The sequence below is a fragment of the Bombus pascuorum genome, chromosome 15 (assembly GCF_905332965.1).
Source record: "Bombus pascuorum chromosome 15, iyBomPasc1.1, whole genome shotgun sequence".
Lineage (NCBI taxonomy): Eukaryota > Metazoa > Arthropoda > Insecta > Hymenoptera > Apidae > Bombus > Bombus pascuorum.
This window is the reverse complement of record NC_083502.1, coordinates 2,482,589-2,509,158: the sequence shown is the minus strand read 5'-3', so window position 1 is coordinate 2,509,158 and position 26,570 is coordinate 2,482,589. Positions and strand designations below refer to the sequence as shown.

The following is a 26,570-nucleotide window of genomic DNA, read 5'->3' as shown; positions in this document are numbered from 1 at the left end:
ACGATAAATATTTACCAACATTCGGTCGAATAATTATGTTTTATATTAATATAAAATCCCATGAAATTGTCAGAAATTATATAATTGTATATTTATTTCTTGGTTGATTAATAATTTTGCGTCGTTGCAACAGACTCGTGAAAATCCAACGAAACAATTTTCTTTCTTCCTTTCGAAAACATTATTCCTCGACCATTACCCTCTGTAACCAATTTTTCCGCCAGTTTTCAAATACCATGGATCGCTGTAATAAATGTCATTTGAAAGAGCTGCGGGGCAGAAGAGGACGAACAAGTCGCCAAGGGCAAACGGAACGATGTTTCTCCGTCGACAGTTGGAAAAGCAGCGCAGCATCGCGTCGACGTCTCGGGCGGCGAAAAATCGACCTCTCAACTTTAATGCCTCCGCTCTATCAACTTCCGCATAGACGTTCCTTAAACTTTGCTCGAGCATGTGTGCAGAAAATGCGAGACGATGCAAGATTTTGGGAAAAACTTGGCGGCGCGATCATTTCACAAGCTTCTGATTCCTCAACGTTTGCTGATGTACTTCGTGTCGTGGCTTTCGAGAACGCCACCGATTGAAAACCTAGCTTCGAGAACGTAGCTTCTAACTCGTACGTTTCTCTTCTCTGTCCTCAGCCAACAGCGATCCGAGCTTTTCGATAAGTTCTCGGGACAACAACGTCATTGGGAAACTCGCGGAGAAGTTCTTCGCGGCTCTAGGGCCAAGCGGATCGGAAACCTAAGCGGAATCTTGCTGAAGGCAAACTAAAACCTAAACTAACCGAAAGTTTCTGGTCACAAGGAAGATCTAGAAAATTTGGTTTATTCGAGCAGCAACGCGATTCTATTCTATCGGTGTTAGGGAATCTTCTTGATCGCAACACCAGGTAATTGCTGGTGGAAAAATAAGAGAAAAATGTGGGATAAAATTTGTTCGCTTTGATACTTCGTTCTTGAGAAAATCAAGTTTGAAAATTAAAATTGGAAACCAAATACGAGCATTAGAATCGGCCCTGGCTGAGGCCAACGATCGATCTGACGCTAATTGTTACAAGTAATTAGCAATGGTCGACTGAACCGTCCAAATTTCAGGCAAATTGGATTTTTACGTACCGCCAAGACAGAAAAAGTCAGAAAACTATTTTATTTGTAAGGCACGTTACCTTTTCCAACTAACCGTGGGTCGAATTTCAATACGAGTCATTTCTTATGGCGATATTCTGCGCTTCTATTCGGATTTTTCAATTTCGTTTAAATACAAGCTTCAAACTGGCAGGTAATTCTTCAGCTCCCCTTTCATTTTTTAATTCTACCGTGGGATACATGTACGCGTAACGATGAATGTAACGTAATTATTATATCTTTTTGTAATCATTATGTATGTATTGTATCATATTATATTTTATAACTATATGTATGTATGTATGTATTATTTACAATTACTATACACATTATTGGCCTATGCCACTAAATAACAAGGACAACAACAAGAACTAGAACAAGGACAATGACAAGAACAACAACAGGAACAACGACAAAAACAACAAAAAGAACAATTACAAGAACGATAAGAACAACAACAACAAGAACAAAGACAAGAACAACAAAAAGAACAGCAACAAGAACAACGACAAAAACGACAAAAAGGATAACGACAAGGGCAACAACAAGAACAACAAAAAGAACAATTACAAGAATGACAAGAACAAGAAGAACAAGAACAACGACAAGAACAACGATAAGAACAACGACAAGAACAACAACAAGAACAGCGACAAGAACAGCAAGAACAACGACAAGAACAATAACAAGAACAACTACGATAGTAATAATAATAATTAGTGTGTCGAGGCTGGATAAAAGAATTGATTAGGTAAATAAACGTGTAAATAGATAGGCAACTAGAGCGACAGAAATAGAGGTTTGGAGAAGCCAATAAGGAAAACTGGCTGCTCGGGATTCGATCTCGCCGGATTTCGTTATATTTCGGCACGGGGGAGACGAGAAGAGGCGGAAGAGCCGCGGTTTTATTGTATCTTCTGACGGAAGCCGTCTTATCAACTGGGCCATTTATTGATTCAGCCGGGTGTATTCTTAAATCCCGGCCGGATTCGCCGGAAATAACTGGAAATCCGTGCATAATACGACGTCCCGACGAACTTTTAAAAAGGGCAGAAGAAGAGAAAACCGACACAATAGGATCTCGAACCGGGCCGATCGATAGGGGGCCACGTTCCATGAAATTTAATTCAATCCCGAATTAGAGGTCGGACCGAATTACCGACTGATCCTTAATTGACACAGAATTGGCGAGGTTTCATATAAATAACACATCGTTGCTCGCGTATTGTACTCAAATGCAGCAGAAACCGTGACGTCAGTCTACGAATTCAAGAGTACGCGCTACGTGTATTTCTGGCGTTTCTAGAAATTTCTATGCTGCTAGAAATCTCTGTAGCTCTATAAATCTACCACACCTGCTTCTCGTCTGTTTCGATAAAAAACAAACAAATCTGCGCTACGATAAGCGGAAGAAAAATTCAAGTTCGACAATCCTTGAAAATACGATTCGAGAATCGCACCTTAGTTTACCTCGCTATTTTAGCTACTTTATTTCCATCGACTTATCGTCTTTCTTGTTTCTCGAAGTCATAGACCGCGGAACGAGTATCCGAATTTGCAACTGCGTGTATCGTCTCTTGCTGTTACGAATTTGATCAACTGTCGGATAATGTCCGCTGCCGAGACAAATTCTGAGATCCATGAAAATAGAAGTGTTGGATCTTAGACTACTTTGTATCGGTCAACTTATTTCCATCTATTCGCTCGTATCATTTTTCTTATTTTCCAAATTCCTACGCTACAGAACGAACATCCCAATTTGGCGTTACGTCAGCAATCTTCGTTGCACAAATTTGATTAAGCGTTCTATGACGTGCCGCAGGCTAAAATTCTAAAATATCGATGTATCTCTTCGTATCTATGGCTCATTCCTTATAATCAAATAACGGGTGTTCCTCTTTTTATAAGCGGAACGCTCGCTGTATTTTTGAAATTGCTGCACCGTGAATCTGTTAATCATCGATAAGGGAGAGCAAACACAGTGGGTAGAGGCAAGGGGTTGTTTAAATCGCAGTGTTTGCAACGGGAACGCGGATCTACCGTGTTTACCAACGACCTGCACCGATATAATACAACCCAGCCATTGCTGTTTATAATCGTCATCCGATAACGAACCCAGTTCCAACACAGCCAGTACATATTTCTCTCTTCTGCTCTCAGCAACACAATTTATCCATAACGAAACAATGTTGCGCGTACCTTCATTCCACGATGAATATTCTTAACTGTGTATTACACGCACAGTTATCGTCGTCTGATTGCTCGATGAGGGTTCTTCGTATAAAAATGTCGAGATGAGGCGCACGGTGTATTTTCCAACACGGGACGTTCAAAGGCCAAACTGGTTTATTCCGCTTCTCTAAATTTTCGAAATGTTCGACATTTTGGAAATCTTGCAACTTTCAGCATCAGATTGATGCTTTTCTTCTACAATTTCATCAATTTTCTCCGTTTTCTATCTTACGGAGTTTACCTATTCGGCAATAAAGCGGTTCATCACAGTGTGAACGACGCCTAACAATGGCAGGGACGTGGAAGTTAAAGCAGAAAAGTACGTTTAATTAATTTCTGTAACATCACGGTGAATCTTTGCAAGATTCGATCGCGCCAGACTAACCAGCGCCTTCGTTAATTCCACGTTCGAAAGATGTGCACCCGGACTTGCGACCTTGCCATTGTGAACTTTCTGGAAAGAATTCGCGCAGAACTCTGAAATCAGTTCAAGCTGAGCAGATTTAAACGCGGATTAAAAGCTGGCGTCGTAACTGTAGGAAGACCTCGACGAAGAAGAGATGCGACCGAGTAAACGCGAAATTTCCGCGTAACTTTGAATTACGGAGGATGATGGAGGCTTCTGGCAAAGGAAGGGGACGAAAGTTAGGAACGAGCCGGTATTGTACGTTACCGGGAGACGCTATTCACGAGGACGAACGTTCAATTACCAACGATTCCGGGTCGGGCCTTAATTTTCCCTAGGCTAGAATCTAGGCGGGATCGAGACGATAACCATAACGCGAGATATGTCCCGGGACAAGAAGCTTCGCCGGTTTCCACAGGCTGCTGACGCTTCGTTGATCCTCTAAAGACTCTGTATTTCAGTGTAGCTACTATATTAGAATAATTTCTGTCTCGACACCTGGCTGCGTCTCAGTCGTCTCGAATACCCTGAATACTTATTCTTCGCGTAATACCGCGCCATTTTCTTCCCTTCATCTTTATTCTTAATTAACGTCACAACTACGATAGTGTGTCCGTAAATGGTCGCCCTTTTTCCCCCTTAATTGACCGGTCGTCATCCTCACTAGTGGGGCTGGTTGCCTATTCCCAGGGGATCGTAATATATCGTTTGACATATGGCGGAGTTTGACGGCTGAATAACGTAACTTGATCCGAATTTAGTCGAACATGAAAAAATATCAATTATTCATGATGAGACAACGATGAAACTTTCTTATTTTTGGTTGTTTTTAAATTAAATTTTGACTAACTTGTGTCGTGAGATTTTTCTGATTATCATCATTTTTTTCATTTATTATCATTTATTAAAGGAAAGAGAATAGGTTAATGGCACCAAGTAAGCAAATATGCTGCGAACTATATGATGTGTATATAATTTCATAGGGCGGTTTTCTATATACTTTTACAGATTTCCATGAGTAAGCAGGTTTAATGTTTGATGTACCATTTCTTTCGCAGGACGTCGCGCGGAGTCGTTTACGTATCTGCATATCGTGGTTTTCTTCTCTTAGACTTGTACGAAGTAAGCTGCCGTCCATGTTCGGTTTGAGGATCACTGTGCGCGCCATTGCTTAGGCTGACCTCCTTTCGTTCGTGTAAGGAGGTTTGCTCGCGTGTAGGGACATTTTAGCCGATTTTTAACTGTCAATAACTGAAAAACAAAGCAGAAAAAGCAATTTTTTTATTCTTTATGTTCGTCTTATTTCGGCTTCGAGAATCTCCTCTTAAATTTTCCAATACATGTAGCAAAGCATAATATATATATATATATTCTTTCTCTTTTTAATTTAGAGTTTGCATAATTTCGTGCCATACAATCATCAATAATCTCTTCGTGTCCCCTTAGAGGGAATACCCGAATTAAAATGACAGCTAAGAAGAAACAGACAACTGGCATAAATCCATAAAAGAAATTCTTCAAGGTAGTGGTAGTTGATAGACTGCTCAGCCATTCTCAGCATCCCCGTTTCAATTTCCCTTACATTTCTCTAATTCTGCGTATATTGCTTCGAAATGCTGACTGTTTTCTCTCCTCACAATTTTTCTTCCCGCGTTAAATCATCCATCTTTTAATCCTGTCTGATAGCTGGGTAACCTGTTTGCATTATTACAGAAAGAGGCGAATGTGGGTTGCTGACCTAATGGTATCTAGGTTAGGTCTGCATTAGGTCGGAGTTTCGTTTTGGAGCGTCAAAAAATTTCCATCGATATCCATGTTTTCTGAGAGGACCGGCATATTTCAACGATGCGAGTGTCGAGTTCAGGAAGCGTTCGGTTCGTAACATTACATCCGGCTTGAAAAGCAGCGCGATATATTTCGAAAAAATGTTCGCTGCATTATTGAGAAATACATCGTTTCCAAATTGCTTCCGCCAATATCATATCGGTCACGAAAGCAACATTATTACAACGACGAAAACGATGCCATAAATATTCAGGCGATCGATTGACGAATCCCTCATAGCGAAACTGTCTCGCTCGTCTGTGTGTCAGCTCGACTCCATTACTTTTCTCTGTCTATGTGCGTTACTTAACACAAACCTAACGTAACTTGTTTTACGAGGGAACATAATCGTACGCGTACATACCGATTTTCATGCCACTTACATGTATGGGAGATCTGAAAAGAATATTTCACACGTATTTTTTTATATCGACCATCGTCCACATTGAAGGGATCACGATGTTCCTCAAAGTTGATGGTTGCACATAAACATTTGCGGCGTCTCCGGAGAGCGTAGGGAAAAATTTCCCTTGAACTGGTGCATGACGAATATTTGTCAGAAATTATATGTCTGAACAAGGTATGAAAAATTCCAATCCCTTTGTTAATTTTTTTCTCTTACTTGACGTTACGCTCCATTTGCACGTGAATTATCAGAGACACGTAAACTGCCAACCATATCAATACGCGTGTTTTCGCCATAAGTTTCGTCAAAATCCGTAACTCGCCTACATTTCGATAACAACAGTCTCATTCTACGTTCCGCCGCTTTTCTCCGATAATCCTGTTGGTCAAACGCGAGAATAAAAAATAGTTTCGCCCATTTGCGAAACTGTGTTTTGCAAAATACGCCAAAGTTCCCCTTTTTTTTCTTTTCCTTTTTCCCTCTTTTTTCCGCTCGGTAGGAATCAATTTCCCGGCGAGAGGCCGTTTCCAGCGAGCAAGTGGCACGGCTGAAATGAAAACTGACAAACTGCGGGATGGCCAGCGGTTAATAGCAACGCGATATCGCGTCAGCGAAGAGACGAGGGTCGATCTATGGGGTTGGCACGAAACGCTGAGAGAGGGTGGGAGACAGGAAGGGGTAAGAGGAGGTGGAGGAGGCCTGATACATGACGACAAGCCCGGCAACGTATTTGAACGAGAGCGTTTAACGCGGGTATAACCGAGCTGCTGTGTGTTTCAGAGGACCAGCACCAACCTATGGGGTGAGTGGATGGGAGTGATGCACGGCGACGAGGTGGAGTACGTGTTCGGCCATCCTCTCAACTCGACCCTCAAGTACACGGAAAAGGAACGAGACCTGTCCTTGAGGATGATACTCTACTTCTCCAAGTTTGCCTATTCGGGGTAAGTTTGCGTAAAAGCCATAACCGACATAAACATATTCGACGTTGAGGAGCAGCTTATCTGGCCAGTTTTTCTCAACTACGAAACAGTTTAAGCGTGTAACCGTGGAACAATTTCACGAGCAAATAACACGGAAACTCTGCAGAGTATTTGTATAGGAATGATTTGCGTGGAAACGCACGTGTCCTGAAAATTGCTAGCATGAAACGAAGAGGTTAGTAAATAGCGTTTTCGGTCAAACGAGTTGCTCCTCCTCGGTAATTTAAATGGCAAACGAGCAACTGTTTGTTCCGTGTTATTCGCCATTGGTATTTCATATTGTCTGAATAACTTACGAATACAGGATTTTTGTACATTTCGTGAGGCAAGTTAAAGTAGCAGAAATGAGCACAGCATGGGAAAATACGCGAGATATTCAACGTATAGTATACTTTTGATATATTCAACGGATGAAATAAATTTCTACTTGGATGCTATTTGTTCGGTTGGCTTTATGAAAATATTTCCTACGGAAATCTGCGGTCTAGTTAGAAATTTGTCGGTATCCTGCGAACTAAGTCAGTCTCGGATAACAGCAGCTAATTTATGAAAAGCTGCATCTCCGGTTAATTGTCCGGGCTGTTGCACGGCTGTGCTTATTTATCCGGATAGTACCGTACTTTCGAGAATATTTTTCTCCCTCGAGGAAACGGCATATAATTCCAATCGGACGAGACTTTCTCGAAGCTGATTTAGCAAGCAACCAACCATACCATACGTAGTATAACCGAGCAGCCGAGTCCTGACGCGTGTACGTGGAATTTCACGTTGCAGAAATAACAAGCTGCTCACGGAGGTGGTGAAAAATTCATAGAAATTTACTAGATTGTCCTGCGTGTTTCTACAGAAATAGAAGATAGCAGATGGTAGAAGGTTTCTTCTCTTGCACGTGGTCGGAATTTTCCAAATATATTCGCAACCGTGCGAGAAGCTGCCAACAGGAAGTTGGCAACGTGGTCGAGAGCCTATGGAACCATCGGCGACAATCAATTTGCCTCTTAACGAAATGAAACTATCGATCGTCGTCTTGTTTGTGCTGTACGCATTTCTCTTCACCTGGCACACGATTTTACCAAGCTGCATTTGTTTATTCGACCAGTCGTGGAGAGACGCGATCGCGAGGAAGCGCGTCAACGGCAGTCGTAAATTCCCGTTACGATTAGCTAATCGACGCCACGAACAGATCGATCCCTTATTTCGGTTAGGATAATGGGGGTGCTTGAATTAGTAATGAGGTGTAGATAGCTATAGTAGTTTGTTGTGGTGATAGTGCTACTGCTAGTGTAGAGGCTGGTATAGATGTAGATGTCGCTGTTGATGTAGATCGCTGCTGGTGTAGGTGTCGCTGTTGATGTAGATCGCTGCTGGTGTAGATGTCGCTGTTGATGTAGATCCGCTGCTGATGTAGATGTCGCTGTTGATGTAGATCGCTGTTGATGTAGATGTTGTTGCTGAGGTACTGCTGCTTTTCTTCTCATTTTTGTATCGTGAAAGAAAAATCGAACTACGGGTGCCGAGATTTGAACCTGGGTCCCCAAAACATTCGTAACCTAAGACATTAACCACTGCGCTGCTGTCACGTAAACTCGAGACTTAGATGATAAAAACAAGAAGGTTGAGCCGTAACACAACTATTAACTTTATTTTTATCAAACTTTATTATGAATTCAATAGTTACAATGGAATATACACTGAATTGATACGTATAAATCACAATTCACTCCGAGAACTTCATATAGAACCTAGTTACACTGATGAGCATGTATAAATTAAGTACGCGACTGGTCTAAGGATAGAAACTCGGTAAACAAATGTTGACTATTCTAAAGATAGAGAATAAGTGAAGTTTAATAACGATGTTGTGGCGGAGGAGAGCTAGCGATGGGTGTGTCCAAGGACACGAGATGAGCTGATTCGTTAAGGACAATTTTGGCTAGGAAAGTGAGGGCTATAGACATTGCTTTTGATTGGGTAATAAGAAGCTTGGTGGACTAGGAAGGGTCTTAGCCTCCCTCGAGAGAAAGTTGCTAATGGAAGATACCGAACGCGAGAAAAACCAAGTTTCCCGTCTCTTCCCATGATAAACAATAAATGTAGAGGACACTTGAAATAAAAGATCCTTGTTTGGTCCGAAAAACCTTAGCTATGAAAATGTCCAGATTTATGGTGAGTCCTTAAGACTATCGAGGGTACCCAATAAGAATATGTAGATATCTGACTGCCATCTCACCGGCGGTGTGTGGCCTGGTCTCTGATGTGGATTGAGACGTTGGCGTCACACTGCCGTCGTCCGACTATAGTTGGTGTCGAGTGCCGCTACAAGTGTAACACTGAGGTTAACAGGTTATAATATATATTTCCAATAACTTTGTAGAGAAGGTAGTTACGCTGTTGCGTAAGGTATAAGAGAAGTAGGTGAATGATTAAAGGGTGGAAACCCGGTCAAGAGATGTTGACTGTCGATGAAGTCCGGTGACGATGCTGTTGCAAAGGAACACTCTTGTTCGGTGGTGATCGGTCCACCACTGGTCGCTTGCGGCTGGAATCCTGGGAAATATGGGAAAACCCACGTTTCCCTTATTTTTATCTGATGGAGCAATAACCATAAGGAACCTCTTGAATCGAAGATGTTTTATGCCAATTGACGGACTTAACGGTAAATCAAAAAGCCTCCTTTTATGACGGTTCCTTAGGATTATCGCGACCCGCTTATTTCTATATTCACTACGTCACTGGACGTAACAGCATTATTATCCAGTTCGCGTGGAATCCTGTGAAACCTGGTCGCCTGACCTGCGCCTCTATCAGCTAGCTATCTAGGCCGTTGCAACGTTTCAACCGACGCAAAGCTATCGGCTACATTAGGATGATACAAGGTTTCTCGCGACGTCTCTATAAATAAATTAAACGCAGCCATTCGGCGAGGGCGGCTCGCTTAATGGGATAAGAATCGAACGATATTTCATCCTGGTAGGATTATTCGCTCGTAAATCAAAGTCTGCGCGAGCCGGGCGGGGCAAGACAAATTTATCGAGATTTAAGATGGTCGTGGCGCGCGTCTATGCTAAAGGGAATAGGAATCGACGATTTTCATCGGCAGATAAATTCCCAATTTCCTTATTTTCTTATTTCCATTCGGAGTTCCACGGACACGCCGTTTGATATTTCACTCTGCAGCCAGAGACCACAACACCTGGCTGAATAAATCCAACAACCTGAAACCGCTGAAACCGTCGTTCGAAATATTCTTCCGGATTTTTTATTCCTTCGGATTAGTCGAGACATTTACTCGCGAACGCTCGTAGCAACGTTTTATGGACACGTTACGTACGTTATAGGAAACATTCGGAAATTTCACTCGCGCTATAACGCGTTACGATTGTCACTCACGATGCTGATAAAATTTCTAACAAATTGGAGAATGTACGTAGAAGTTGGCAGATATTTATCGCGAACGTATAAACTTCGCAGGGATCGTCAAAATATTTGAACAGCTGATTGCTCGTTATATTGGCTTGGCAACTGAGTGATTGCAGATTTTGGCATTAGGTGGTATTGACAAAAGCCGCAATCACTTAGTTGCCAAGCCAATATTAGTAAGTCAGGATATTTAGAGAAACTGTGTTTATTATTTGTTTCAGACCGATACTCGTGTATACGTTTCTGTATAATTTCGTTATAATTTCTATATGCGTTAGCAGATTGCTTTTTCGGCAAAATCACTTCGGATCTCAACATATCCGAAGAAATTTTCTCAAAAGTTTGTCTACTGTTCCCTTGCTAAGTTATTTAAGACCACGTTGAATATCACAGTTGCTTAAAATTGCATTTGGTATTCGCGTTTGGATTCGAAGCCTGAGTGGAGCAAAAGTGGAGCAAAAGGCGGAAGAATGTCACGTGTACTAAAACGTTGCGCGAAGAAAATCTTTTCACAGGAAGCGTCGAAAACGTCTGGTCTTTTCTCTAATACTCGACGACTGTATAATATAAACTATAAAATATAATGTAATTGAAATATAAATAAGGTATAAAGTAACAAATAAATAAATAAAAAAGCGGATATCGTAATTGTTATAAGACAAATTTTAAAATTTATGGTATAAGAGTTGATATGTTTAATTAAAAAATTTTAATTGCGGATGGCCATTGCGAATGATTAAAATTTATTTGATTACAAGGCGATCATTATCGATGACGAGAATTTTATTTTCTTTGCTAATAACCATTATCGATGATGGAAATTTAATTTTGGTTACCAGTATTCTATATAAATGAGTATAATTTTTCTTTGGTTATCAGTAGCCATTATCGATGGTCCGAATTTTATTTTTGATTACTGATAATCATTATCACCAGAGAAAATTTATTCTGCTCAGATTCGGCTGTTTTCAATTGTTATTAACATTGCTGATAATTAGTTCATTTTCATGGACAAACGTGAAAAAGCTTAATTATAAAACCCATTTATTAGCGAAAATATATGAAACAAAGAGTGGGATGAAAGATATTGCAGTGCAATATTAACAATACAATTTTTCTTAATAGAAGTATTGTTCTAAAATATCTTTTACACTATTCTTCGTCTCGTATATTTTCATACCATTCTTTCCTTTTTTTTTTTTTTGCTTAATAAATAACTTTTGCAATTACATTCTTTTACATTGTCACAGAGTACTAATTATCAGTATTGTCAATAACGATTAACAATAGTCGAATATAATTAGAAGAAATTTTGTCGTCGATATCGACCGAAGGTAACTAAAAATATGTTTCATCATGGATAATGCTGATCGATAAACAAAATAAAATTCAGGCTATCGACAATGATTACTGATAATCAGAAAATAAAAATTCTGATCATTTATATTGCATACTGATAAATAAAATGAAATTATTTATCGATGATGGTCGAGTTTCAATCATTTACAACGGTTATTCCCAGTAAGAACGATAAAAAAATTACTACTTTTCAATCGTTTAATTCGTCGAGAAATTTTGTATGGAATCTATCGATAACTAGCTTCGATTGAAAGCTCTCTTCTCCAAGAAATATTTCCACTAAGCTGTTATTTTAGGTCACTGAAACGAAGACTCGTCGCAAACTTGCTATTTCTAATGGAAGAGTCGTGCAATTTGTAGGTCTCACAAAAATCCGTCGGAAGCGACGTTACGATGACCTTTGACACGAGAATAGAGCCGCGAATCTATATCTGAGGGCCGATTAATAATTCCAGAAGGTTGCTACGGAGGCCGGTGACGTAGCCTGGGCAAACGGAAAGTCAGCCAACGAATTAATTCCGGACGTTGGGCGTCGTTGTGTTTGACGACACATATTAAATATTAACAATCGCGAGGCCGCGACGCGTTCCGCGGCACGGCTTTTCAATCTGGGTTAACGGAAACTGAAGAATTATTTATCGACGCCTGGACACAAAGAGGCCGATATGTCACGCGTCGAGCGGACATGATCCATCAAGCCCGCGGCATTTCTCTCTTTTTCCTTTCCCCTTTTATTTTTGTTATCTGTGTTGCTGCCGATTATCAGCTTATCGAAGAGCTTCGGTTGCTTGCCAGGCAGCAGGAGCACGTTGATTAATTTTTCCCCGCTACTCGTACGAATAATTTCGCTGGCTCATCGAAATGAAACTTGGCGGACGTCGTGCGAGGAGGAACTCGCGGTGATTCTCCGCGACATCCTTGGAAACTGTGCTTCGTGTATATTACAGTGCCATACAGCGAATTACTATAAAGTCGAACACATTGTCCGCGGCACTTCGTTATTTCCAAGAAACCGCTGATCATGTCTGGACACGTTGAGTGAAATTGCTTTTGTAAAGGGTAAATCGAAAGCCGTTACACGAGAGAATCATTGATTTTAGTCAGTTAGTTCTTGCGAACTCTTTAAAAAGTGTGCACCTAAAATGTGTCGCTATATGAGCTATATACAGTCCTTTTCGTAATAATTATTTATATTTTATTTGTTCGTTTTATTTCGTCTTGGTGGTGAAATATTCTAAACATCTTAAAATTTACGAATATGATCTTGTTTCCACTAAAATGCAATTTAAACATCAAGTTGTAACTACTTTTTACGCATTACGAGTATACTCGTCATGACACTAAATATTGCCATTTCTTCGTGACGAGTATACTCGTCATTACAGAAAATACTACACCTCTTCGTGACGAGTATGCTCGTTGAAAACGGCTAACTGGTTCATAATTAGCTAAAGAGAAGACACACAAGAACAATGCTCCCATTCATACAGCCGCTATCAAAATGTAGCTTCCAGATTTCGGAATAGAACTATTGCCATAGTCAGTATTGAGTGTCCTGATCTGAACTTAATCGAGAACTTGTGGGGAATTCTAGCGAGAAAAGTTTACGATTAGGAGAAGACACCTATGGAGATATAGTTGAACTTACAAAAGAAATTAAATCCGCGTGGCTGGATATTCTAAATCTTAAAATTTACGAATATGATCTTGTTTCCACTAAAATGCAATTTAAACAGCAAGTTGTAACTGCTTTTTACGCATGACGAGTATACTCGTCATGACAGAAAATACTACACCTTTTCGTGACGAGTATACTCGTTCGAAACAACTAACTGGTTCATAACTACCTAAAGAGAAGAGACACAAGAACAATGCTCAACGAGACAATGCTCCCATTCATACAGCCGCTATCAAAATGTGGCTTCCAGATTTCGGAATAGAACTATTACCATAGTATTGAGTGTCCTGATCTGAACTTAACGGGGAACCATTAAGAACCTGTGGGGATTTCTAGCGAGAAAAGTTTACAACCAAGAGAAGCCACCTATGGAGATGTAGTTGAACTTACAAAAGAAATTAAATCCACATGGCTGGATATTCGAAACGAAACTTCAAATAAACTGATGGACAGTCTAACTAACGAATTAATGCAACGGATTAAGCAAAAGTAAAGAAAGAGGCGCTAAATTTCAATTGAAAAGATGAGAAAATTAACATTACCTTTACATTTTGAACAATGATTTATGTCCAGTACTACTGGACAACGATGTTTTTCTCTGATAAGTCCAATATGTGAATATGTAACGTCTGTATGTAAATGTGACTTAAACCATATCGTGTTTAGCCTTGTTTTAATCGGGAAAATCTCACAAACACGTTAGCGAAAGTTTAATTTAAAAAAGTCGAAAATAAAAAAGTTTCACGATTGTCTCGTGTGCGAACTAGTGTTGTTTCATGGACGATTAAGTTCAGATCGAGTTGCACAACTGCTTAATCGTCGAGGGTCGCGTGTCATTCGATCTCACTATGTCTCATTCTTTTCCAGACTGATGAACTCGACCAACTCCGGGAACACCTATCTCCATCAATCTTGTTCGCCATGTGAAACCAAACTTAGGGATGTTTGTTTCAACTAGCAATTGCTAATGTCTGTGTGACGATGTGTCAGACACAGCGGTGTTGTCTATGTAAATAACCGCGGACCAAAATGTGGAACGACGCTTCGAAAGTAATCTCGAGAAGGGTTCATTCCAATTATAATTTTTTCCACTTAATGCAAACGGTTAATTTCAATTTAATACTTGAAATGGGACCGATACTACCACTAGCGTTCTATGTCTTAAAATTGTTAAAAAGCAGACATCGTCCCAGTGTTATCGTATTTTTCTTCTGTTTTTGCTTGGAACAAGCGTGTTCGATACCTGGCCAGATGCTGGTTCACTCGGCTGGTTGAGTTAGGGAAATTCAAATTAGTTAAAATGCGTACTACGTTTACGTGTAAACTATATTTGGAACTATCAGTGGAAACCTGAGAAAATACTACGAGCGAGTCTAGGGTAATCGCGTTTGCAGCACGTTTTGTAGGTTAGGAAACGTGGAACTCGATAGTTTTACTTCGACGTTCTTCCGCGGCGACGATCAAAGCACAAGGAATGTTCGAAAATACCAGGCACTGCAAGCTTAACCAGTTAGCTGGTGTTGACGAGTATATTCGTCATGAAGAAATGGCAATATTTTGTGTTACGACTGTCGGTGATAAATCTAAAAAATAAAACAGTCATTTCATTACAACTTAATTCTATATTATAACAGCCACATGCACTCTGTGTTCGACGAGTATACTCGTCATCGCTTACTTGTTGCCACACGTTTTAGGCACACGCTTTCCAAAGTTTTCAAGGAGGTTGCAACAGCTGACTACTTAAGAAACCAACAACGATAAGGCGAAAGTTGTGGTTATCAGCAGCGCTGAACCCGATGTTTCAGCGCTGCTAAAAGATGTGCTTTTCAGGCGACTGTACAACGCCAACGAATCTTTATGATTACGTGAGTCTTATCTAACTCTGTGTATTTTCACTTTTTATCATATTACACGGATCTGTTGGTTTGTAATTGATCCGGTTGAACGAGAAGAAAGTCGATCTGTCGACGGCTAATTGATTAACGAGACAAAGATAGCCGTGTAAATATTTGATTGATACGCAGCAGATAGCGATAGAAAAGACAGGCTATTTCAATAATTAATAAAGTAACCTCTGATAGGCCAGTCAACGTCCAATTTATTAACCGACGCTGGTTGTTATTAATTTTAAACGAGACCCGGTCCATGTTCACGACTCGTGTCTCCAGCTATCTGTAACTTGAATTAATTACCTGCGACGTAATATCCTCGCGACATCGCCAATTAATCCCCCTGTGATATAAAAAACAATATAACAAACCATCGTTTTTTACGTTCCTTTTTTTACCGCTGCTACTGAGTCGTTAGGAAGAGACTGCAGATTTTTACACATTTTTATATCCCTATGAACGTAACTACAGAAATGAAAGCTTGTTTCATCTACTGCTGGATATGTTACTTTGAATATCTGTCTGTACACATACATTGCAACGAGTAAATACAAACTTAATCCCATTTTTAGATTTTTCGTAATATTAGAAGAAAAATTAAAAGAAAAAAGGGTCGTTTATATAATTTCATAGTATAATATGAAACAAAACTGTAAAGATACAAAATACGAACAAGAGTTTTCTTCCTTTGAAGTCTGGAAAGAATTGAATTTTCTCTTGAAATTGTGTTTTTCGTTCTGAAACGACGTAAACTCAACGTTAATTTACTTACCTTTTCACTCGATATTTAGTGGATATGTCTGATTACTTCCATTAATCCCTTAGTTACATTATCCATCAATTTGTTAGAAATTTCGTTTTGAATATCCGCGCGGATTTTATTCCTTTGTTAAGTTCAACTACATCTTCCATAGGTGGCTTCTCCTGGTCGTAAACTTTTGTTACTAGAATTCCCCATAGATTCTCGATCGGGTTCAGACTGAATGCCTGGTAATAATTCTATTCCAAAATTTTGATCGTAGTGGCTGTATAGATGGGAGCATTGTCTTGTTGAAAAATTGTTTTTCTGTCTTTTCTTTCAGTAGTTATTAAAAGCAATAATTCTGCCTGATATAAGGTCTCCTGATATCCTGTAGCACTTGATTTAACCTCACAAAAACAACTTCGTTTAACGTATCTAGATATAATCAGTGGTTTTATGGAAACGTAAAAAAGTAACGCGGAAAATATGTTCGAGTTTATAATTATTTACAGCACTGTAATAAAAAAGAGTAGAAACATGGTGTCTGTACATGGAATAGAAAGAAATAAAACAGTCAGCCGAGAATAATTCATAAGCTACGCAGTGAAAAGAATTCATTTTTGGAATTCGTCTGTCTGTTTGCACTCGCATCACGTAAAAGCTACTGAGCGAATTTTGACGAGCTTTTCTCTGTTGTATAGCTTAGTGTCTGGGAAAGAAAATAGGGTATATTTCATCTCGATCCGTTTTATAGAAGCCGAGAAATAGTCCGGGATCTGAGTTGTATGCACTTCCATGTTTGCTAGATGTCATGCAACGATGGTTATCGTCTATTCTTTACATCGTATTTGTTCCGAAACCGAACCTTCTTGTAATTTAATATTTCTTACTAGGGAAGAGAATGATCTAATTGTTAGTATAAAAAATGTGTAGATATTTCGTTGGTAAAAATTCATCTGTTCCAAAATTATTCCGCGATTGTATTCCACGCGACTACAATCACGGGTAGAACATATATTTTTTCACTATTAAATTTCCCATGAATGCATAAAAATCCGCGATATAGTTCCGAAATAATAAATTAAGTAGTTGGTTCACGTTGATCTATCGTTTCGTGCTCGATCTTACTTCCTAGGGATTTTTAGTCCCGTCTGGTTGCCACAGTCGGGTAGTTAAGCTGCAGCTGAAATTTTAAACCAACTAGAATATCAGCTAGGTCATCGTTAATCTTTCCACTAAGAAATTTGAAACGTTCTTATATCCTTTTGGACTCGAGAAACGATTATAAGGCTGAAATAGGAAACCTTTGATATCTAATATTAACCTTTTGCACTCGAGTATCATCGACGTTACTTTTCTCAGCGATTCGATAATTTCAAAAAGTTTCACTCAAATTAGTGAGAAGAAGTTGACGATTAGTTTGCTTATGTTTGGTACAATTAAGGAACATTAAGGAACATTAAGGAACATTAAGGAACATTAAGGAACATTAAAGAACATTAAGGGACGCTACAGAAAGATCTCCTTTTTCAGTCACACTCTGTTTAAAAAGTTGGTAAATTTTCATCTAAACTAAAATACTCCTTTTAAAAAATGAAAATCGTAGTACAAGCGGGTAAGAGGCGATTCTACGTGAAAAATCGAAAATGTGGAACACAATTTTTTCTTTCTTTTCTTCGAAAATGTATCATCAGACCAGTTCGTAATTAAACTCGTTCACACTTCATTTTCTTGAGAATTATTTTTTTGAAAAATTTTCTTAAAAGGAAAAATATTATTTAACATTATTTTCACCATGTATAATAACCTCTCACTGATGATTTACTAAATCCTACTCGGTATCTAACCAAGTTAAAGTACAGTTGACATTTTTGTTTTTGATCATTTTCAAACTCGTTCTTCCTATAAACGTAGCGTCATATGAAAAAATGTCATTTTATTTTCTCGACTTATTTTTTCACGAATAGCCTCGTGCCCAACTGTACGACGATTTCTCACTCATCCTGTATAATATATTCGGTGTTCTATTTCTTTCCAAAGCTAATTTCGAGTGCGGATGATTCGTTCCATAGCGCAAAAGATTGATCATTGGATTCACGCTGAACGTGACTCGTGACAGAGTAGGTTTCCACTAACTGATCGATTGTTTTTCAGGAAACCGACTGACGAGGAAGCCGACTGGCCGCCATATTCGAGGGACCGACCGCAGTACTACATCTTAAACGCGCAGGAGAACGGCCTTGGGAAAGGACCACACACCACGTATTGTGCTTTTTGGAACGACTTTCTACCAAAGCTGAAGGGAGTGCCAGGTTCGTGTCAAAATTAATCTACCTACCTAACCTCATTAGAACGTCCTCTTCTTTTTTCCGACTCTCTCGTTAATTACCCGCTTGCAAGTTTCCTCTCTCAAGAATTTTCCTCGTTACAGCGAAGAACGAAATAGGATTTAAATTTGCTACTTGTATAAACGAGCCTTAATGCATTTTGTACTGGATATTTGTCTATCTGTTTATCCGTTTTCATATAGATATTATATTTATCTGTTAGATCTTCTTATCAACAGACTTTGCTCTTTCGAGGCTCTGAGGTAACTGCAGTCCCTTACACTCCGTTTAGCAAAAACGCATCGATGCATTCCTCACTCCGTGATCGGATCCTTCGGACAAAGTCTCCACTTGTTTGGCAATGCCAAGACGTCGGGTCACTCGCAACCCGTAAACTACCTCATGCATTCTGTAAACAATGGTGTAATCGACACCTCATGGCTGGGCGACTTCGAATCCACTATCCAGCTATCCACTTTCCAAACATACGCTCGAGCACAGTGCCGAGATCCTTAGGCCCCTTTCACACTTGCCACTAGTCGCACGATTCATCCCATACAGATCAGTCACGTGCAACTGAACGCTGCTGAAAGTGTGGAAAAGGACAGCTCACTGACGACTATCTGACGTGTAATATTATTAATTTATAATGCTGTATAATATTCTACAGTGATAATATATAATAACGATACTATAATACTATAAAATATTATGATGTACGATACCTTTGATGCAAATAATTGATATTCCAACGATGAGAAATTTTCTATATGTTTTTTTTACATGTTGTTATCATTTGATAGAAATCGAAAATTTAATTATTTTACTTGTGTTGCTCAGCTTGGTCAAAAATCTGTTTGTTCGACGTAATGTAATAGCTTCTCGGTTTTTAATAAATAGATCGCTAACTTTGTATAAGGCATACCACTACAGGTTGATTAAAAGACGTTAACCTTCCTCTGTCCGCCATTGTACATCTACGATACACCTATCAATGATTTACTTTTCGTCAAATTTCTACCTGCAACAAAATCTGCAGAAACTCGCATACGGAGATTTCACGAATGTTTTGATCGTTCGTGCCAGCCAATAACGAATATTCGTTCTGTAATTTCATAATTAATTAATAATTAATCTAATAAACACCAACCTAATATGATTCGTATTTTGCAAATAGGACCACATTAACGTGCTTTGTTTTAGTCGTTCTTCTCGATCTCTCTCATTCATTTTTTTGATTCATTCTTTTGCTGTTCATTCTTTATCTGCTCGACGAATCACCTTGGGGTTCCTAAAGCTACGATGCCCGACCTGTCCAACGCGTTGGCGATTACTTCGTCGAAAAATTATCAAGATTGCGTCAGCGGGGCAGGAAAAATAACTCGAGGTCAGGATCGATATCAACGAGATTTTCGATGTTTCCACGTTTCGAGCAATTATCCGATTGCTGTTGTTGCGTGACGCTCGAACAACGCGTGTTCTCGTTTCGCATTCCGTCGCATAATTCCGAGCGTTTGTTTGCTCGAGATTGTTCCGGATTAAAGCTGGTATTCGGTCGAATCGAATTCGCTGTCGCCACTCCCCTTTCTGGCTAGCGTCCTCCAACGAAATTGCTTCTACCCCATGCCCTCGTTATTTTAAACGAACGATCCGAAGACTCGATAGTCCCGAACAGTAGCCGCTGAGACCAGCAAGACACCATCGAATTAACCCTCTTGTCTCACGATTTAATCTACGGCCAGGCGATCGTTTCTTCTCATCTTTTGTTCTACGAGGTTCGAAGAATTAATAATTAATAATTAAATAAATCACGGTGCTATATACAGGGGCGTTCGAGTAACATGCGTGCAGGACGTAATTCCTAACGTAGAGAAATAAAAAAAATTTACTTTATTAATTTTTTAAATTTCTATTAATTTAATTGTTTTCTATTAATTTGCAAGGAAGCTTATCAAGTATACCTGAACATGGCAATTTAGTTGTACGTCTATCGATTTTGTAAATTGTGCAACAAGTAGTGTCATTCTGTACATTTCTTCGACAATTTTAAGAGACTGCTCATCGACATTCTAAACTACCAACGTTATTCCAAAGAATTGTTCCTGTATATGTACATGTACATATATTTATAGATATATTTGTAAATAAATAACGCACATATCTGTGCGGATTCGTATCTTCGTCAATGCGATTGGAAAAGTGAAACCTAAAAAGAAATTTGTTTCACCTACTAAATAAATGTCAGGTGATACTGATTGTTATTTTATTAATAGCAACGTGTGCTCTATTTTGTATACCCGGTGGGTACATTTCTTTCCCGCCAACTTTTGCACCAGTTACAATTTTTCCAAACTTTCCAAACTTAAAAATGCATAGACAACCACGCGGTTCTACGCGCAAGTCCACATTTTGCGAATTTGGAGTTTAGTGTATCGCGTAGTGTATCAATGCTCAAACGTGCTATCACGTCGGTTTCATAATTAACACTTTACTGACCGCTAGCGGTTCAACAGCATACGCACGTCCAATCGGCAGCTCAGGCGCAGATTCTCCCTGGCGCTGGCTCTGCTTTGGTTTCTTTTCGTTCATCGTGAACGGTAAGTTTTTCTAATTGGTCTAAAACTGTGGGAGCTTACAAAGCAACGCAATTGACGCAACTGAGCAAGATATCTTAGTACTAAATAACAAATTACTGCTCAAATAATGAAAAAGATCATCGGCGACCAAAAGCCGATGAATAGGCTATCGGTCGGTAAGCGTCGGAGACAAAAACTGATTAATCAGTTATCAGTCGGTAAAGCGTTAAGTTACAGTAACTTGGTAAGTAACTTTATTGTCCGGCGTTATTATTCCAAGCGTGAAACGCTATTTTATGAACAACTATAATACATAACAGTAGCACGTTTTATGGGATACTCACACGCACCTGTATAACTCTCGGCCAACCATATACATACGGAATTCGTGATATACCGTTCGACGTGTTCATTGATAGAATCTTTCTTAACCGTCTATAATCTATTTATACAACGTTCCTCGTCTCTTTCCCAATTGTTATTGCCAATCCATAGAATACCCCTGACCCCATTTATACCACGAATTACGGTCCACCCTGTATACGAAATCCCATAGTCCACTCGTGATATAGTGTTTCTATCGATTGTACAAGATCCTGAAGGCTGGCCGCGACTCTTATTAAAAGAAACGAGGATCGTGGCAATTTGCACACCTGCCTCCCTCCTAGTAGACTAATTAAGCGTCCCATTAATTAAGCTAGGGGAGAGGATTGGTGGGTACGTTGAACGCTGTAATATGAACGGTTATTTCGTGGTTTAACGGCGGAAACTTAAACAGGCATTAGGAATACGACAGGCTGCTGCTGCTGCTCCGTCGAATTGCAGCGAGGGATTCCTGGAATCGTTGTCGAGGCTGAGTATCGAGGTAACCGATACGTTAGATTCGCGGCGCTGATCGATGGGGGCATTGCCACAGTGGACTCGTTATTTTGTGGTCAGACGGCTACCGTTTGCCCGCTTCGCCAAGAAGAAACCCCTCTGTATTCCGGTTTTCCGATATTAATCTGGGAATTGCGAGTTCCCTGAGCTTTCTGCGGTCCTGGACAATTTTCGTGGACCCGTGTGACCGATCGGCTTTTTTCTTTCCTTTCGTTATTTTTTTTTTTTTTTTTTTTTTTTTTTCTTTCAAAGCATCGGATCCCGATAAGAAGAGCGAAAGACGTCGTAAAACAAACATGAAAGACATTTCAAACTCCTTGCGCGACGATAGCGCGTGAGATTAGCGATACACTGGTTTATAGATCGAATTTGTGGTGAAAAATACGAGTCACGCCGGTGATTTTAGGACACAGTTAACAAATGGACATTGTGACCCGTATACAGCGTGAGATTCGTAACTCGATAGGTACATCGTTGATCAAAAGTTTGGAATCGTATTTCGAATTGCGTCTGCGGTGATGAATACACCACGGACCTTTATGGTTATTATGGCACAATTTATAAAACGCTAGGTAATATACGGAAACATATGAAATATCCAAAGAAACAGAGTATTTCTTACGGTATTTAGTGTAGATAATAATAGCAATAAATATTAAGAGTAAATAGTAATAATAATTTGCATAAATATTCGTGGTCTACCGATGAACAAGCTTATCGGTTAGGCGAGCTAGGATACTGGCTCTCCTTAGAAGATTCCGTATAACAGGACTCTTTATTTAATTTTTATTGGAAATATTGGGTTGGTAACTAAGTTGCTGATCTAAGCAATTTAAGTTCTTCTAAAATATAATCCTCCGGGGATGAGGACAGTTGTGACAGGAATTTCAAGTTAACTGGCTTGGCCAGTCTCGATTGGTATCAGCACGATGAATTTCGGCGAAAGTGCGACTATTGGTTGATTGTTATTAAATTAAAACGAAATGTTGCACCTATTGAAATTAATGGAACTATGCATCAAATGGTGTCCGAGAGTTAGAGGGCTAGAGAAGATCATGAGATGATGCTATGTTTAGCTAATCAATGGCCCTATTGTGTATTGAAGCCTACGTTGCCTTGTTCGATGATTCACAATCCATCGACGACATCGTTCAATCGTCAGGATACAGTCGAACGAGGATGCAGTCGATCGACTGTTAAGACCCACTGTTCCTCGTAACGTAGCCCAGTCCGTGCGGACCTTTAAAGGATCCGGAAACTCGGTTCTATACACTGAATTCAGAAGGGACTTGGCGCGAGCTAGAATCGCGTGAGTGGCTCGTGATCGATCTTCTCCGCTTAATGGCAACCTCACGGATCACGTACCAGCCTGAGCCAAGGGCTTGCAGCATTTTTCGCGACGCCTAACTCGAAAAACACCTGCCTATATACCAACATCACGCTCCCTTACTTCCCGCGAATCCTCCAGTTCTTTATCCTTGCGCTGTCTTTTGTAAATAAAAATGATTTTCCCCATAGCAACCGCAATTATTTATCGAATAGATCGTTTATTATCTACGGAGGAAGAATGTGAGAAGCTTCCTCCGACTCTCGAGAGGAGAGACGATCATCGGTTTCTTCGACTCTTCGATCTCGATAATTTCCAAAATCGGTTGTTACGTTGCGCAGAATTTTGTACCAAATTTATGGAAACGCGTGATTCTCGTGGAAATTATTTTATTATAAATTGTATTATTAAAATTATATTATTCGTTATATCGCGTATTACATGTAAATATCGCAGCATCGATGATGGTCGCTAGAGATTGGTTGCAATCTGCCAAACGCCGGAATATATATTTCCCAGCAGGCAGGTAAATCGCCTTTGTACCGAGGACCGTGTTCGACACGGGGCTCCTTTAACGAAAAGGATCAAGAGCGGAGCTGTTCGAAATCACGTTACTCGCCGAGTATTCCTCCAACGTTATACTCTCGCTTTCTGTTTCAGATGTAACTCCGAAAGCCTGTAACAGCGCGATAGCTTCGAGCGTGTCGGCAGGTGCGGAGGATCTAGGCAACTCCCTGGCGATCACGGCGCTGTCGTCGATCCTGGTACTGTCGAGAGTCATTTAAAGACAATGCAAGGGGGACCGTTTATCGATCGACAGCCTTCTGAAAGCCAGCAATCCGGGGTTCAAACAGTTGCACAGGTATTAGGGCTTCGTTCACGGTCCAGGATCTCGTTAGTGGTTAACACCCTGCTAATCGTTTGGGTAGATCAATGGGTCCCGGCTTACCCATTGCCGTCGAACGACCACTTTTCTCCCTCCCATAGACAAAACACGAAAATATATCTATATATCGAGGAAGAGAGAGGAAGAAGAAGATAATAAAGATTCCAATCAGAGATTTGCGAGAGTTTCGAGGGAACAGGGATTTCTGCCTAAACTTTGCATAAGCAAGATTCGGCTATTCGCGAAGCAGATTCGTTAAGGCTTCGTGGAAAAAACCTGAATCGCGGCGACTTAATGGCCAGGGCTGGAAGATTGATGAACCGAGAAAACGAGGACAGCCTAACGAGTTACGTCGCTCGAGTGTCTCCGACCGGGGACTGGGGCTGGATGTGGAAAAGGTTGAACTATCGATTCCTCTTGCGAAGACCGCGGCAAGTCCCGTAGAGGTCGGGTCAAAAAGACCCGAAGGATGGCTGCAGGCGTGAAAACTCTCGATAGACCAGTGGTTTTAGAATTGGGCTAACTGTCGATCGTCCCGAAAATACCGGTGACCGCAGGGATTTGAATAAAAATGACGGGCCATTGGCACAGACATGGAATTTGCATAAATAATAGCGGAACGCGGGCCCGATCGATACCGTGACAGGGTAGGACGTGTTGCAGGGCTGGCGTAAACACCAGCCGCTATTAACCACCTGTTCGTGCAATCGATGGCTCGTGACACAAAAGTTTCATTAGTAAAACGCAACAAGTGCTCCGGTTTTACATAAGAACGGTCGCGCGGGGATCCTGGATCGCTTGGACCCGCTCCAAAATCCTGGCGACAATTTCTGCTCGTCGAAGAACGCGAGCTCGGATGACCGGTCATCTTGGCCCCGAGTTGTTGTAGCCTTTTAAACCGTTCGAAAGAGCCACGGAACGATTTACCACGAGTTTCCAAGTGAAATTGCCTTCGGAAAGTTTGCCCGGCGAAAGAGGCGAGGCGATTTCAGACCTTTGAAGCATTTCTGCGAATAGACGGCAAACGGGTTGCGAAGTTGCGAGAACGAAGGGAATTCCTCGGTCAAAACACCGAGATTAAGAACACTCCGGCGTTTCTTCAAAGACAGATCAACCAACGACCGAGTCCTCGTAAGATGGAAAAGAGCGGAGGAAGTGGATCTGTAACCGCGGCGGTTTCCAACTAGACCAATTAGACCACCCCGATCGACTGCAGTGGAAGGAGTTCCTCCGTGGCAAAGCAGAATCGAGAAACAGCTCCGTTTGAAAACGTACCACTGATGCCAACGCGATACTCGAGAAAGTAAATGGAAACCAATCCGGGGAAAGGTGAAATTCTTAATGAGACACTCGATCCGAGCGAGTGATCAAACGGAGCATGAATCAAGCGTAAGGGGGTCTCTAAATCGGGATTCTCGAAACCGGTCGACCGTTGAAAACCGGCTTTAAGGATTCAACGAAGAGGGTTCTTGAAAATTCAACGGGTTAAGTGCAGACTGATGTCCTCGTGGTGGCTCGAGAACACCTTCGAATCGGGGAGTGCCATTTGCTCGTCGAAACGAAAGACAAGCAAGTGGTGGGTAAGAGAAGGGGAAGGGAAAGAGGAGAAGAAGAGGGAAAGATCGTGTCAGTTTCCCGAGGAATTTACGCTTCGCTTGTCCGCTCCACAAAATTGGACAAACCCGCCTCTCTCTGGCAACCTTTCCAACCTCGGTATCGTTATAAATAAGTTCCCTGTCTCGCCGGCGCGTACCATCGCTCGCCGGAAGTCGCCGTTCTTTCACACCGAACGCGCACGCTTCGAACGTCTCGTGATCCGCTCGACCGAAACGATCCACCGTTTCTTCGACCTAAGACACCTGGTCGATCTAATCTTGGCCAGAAGTGTGGTAAAATGGGATTTTTGAAAATTGCACTCGGAGCCTGCTTGCTCTTGACGAAAATAATCGATTTTGGATAAGTAATTAGAGGAGATTAATCGATGTGGTTTCTAGAAATTTATTAAACCATTGGTTCTTCGGAGAGAGGCAAACGTTAACGCCATCTGTCGCTGGTTGAATATTCCATGCGAAATCCGTTTGTTCTTAACGAGTAGAATTGATTTTCGATAAATTAGAAGCGGAAATTAATCGATGGTGATTCATAGAAAATTATTGAATTGTTGGTTTTCTGCAGAAAGGCAAACATTAACGCCATCTGTCTGTATTCGAAGTCTGTTTTTGACGAATACAATTGATTGTGGACAAGTTGAAAAAAGAAATTAGTCCATGTGATTTGTGGAAAGTTATTAAATCGTTGGTTCTTTCGAGAAAGGCAAACATTATCGCCATCTGTCGTTCGAAACTCTAAACAGTAACGTGTCCACTCTATACACGCTGTAATCTATGTCGCGTTGTTGGTAGCTCCCTCGATTCCACCTCAGCACTTTGACCATAATTGTGAAAGGATTGTAAAATGGAAAAACTAGTCGCCGGGACGTTCCCGGAAGAAGAAAAGTGAACGATTT

General features: G+C 40.6%; 1 protein-coding gene across 1 annotated transcript in view; it reads left to right on the top strand.

The window, feature by feature from the left end:
* The window catches only part of LOC132914984 (acetylcholinesterase-like), a 152,063-nt gene extending 127,884 nt beyond the window's left edge, over positions 1–24,179 (top strand). The window contains exons 4-6 of the mRNA XM_060974576.1: positions 6,776–6,939; positions 18,224–18,381; positions 23,839–24,179. Coding sequence (XP_060830559.1) covers positions 6,776–6,939; positions 18,224–18,381; positions 23,839–23,963 — 447 coding nt within the window. The 3' untranslated portion in view covers positions 23,964–24,179. The remainder of the gene's footprint in view (positions 1–6,775; positions 6,940–18,223; positions 18,382–23,838) is intronic.
* The last annotated feature ends 2,391 nt before the right edge of the window (positions 24,180–26,570 follow it).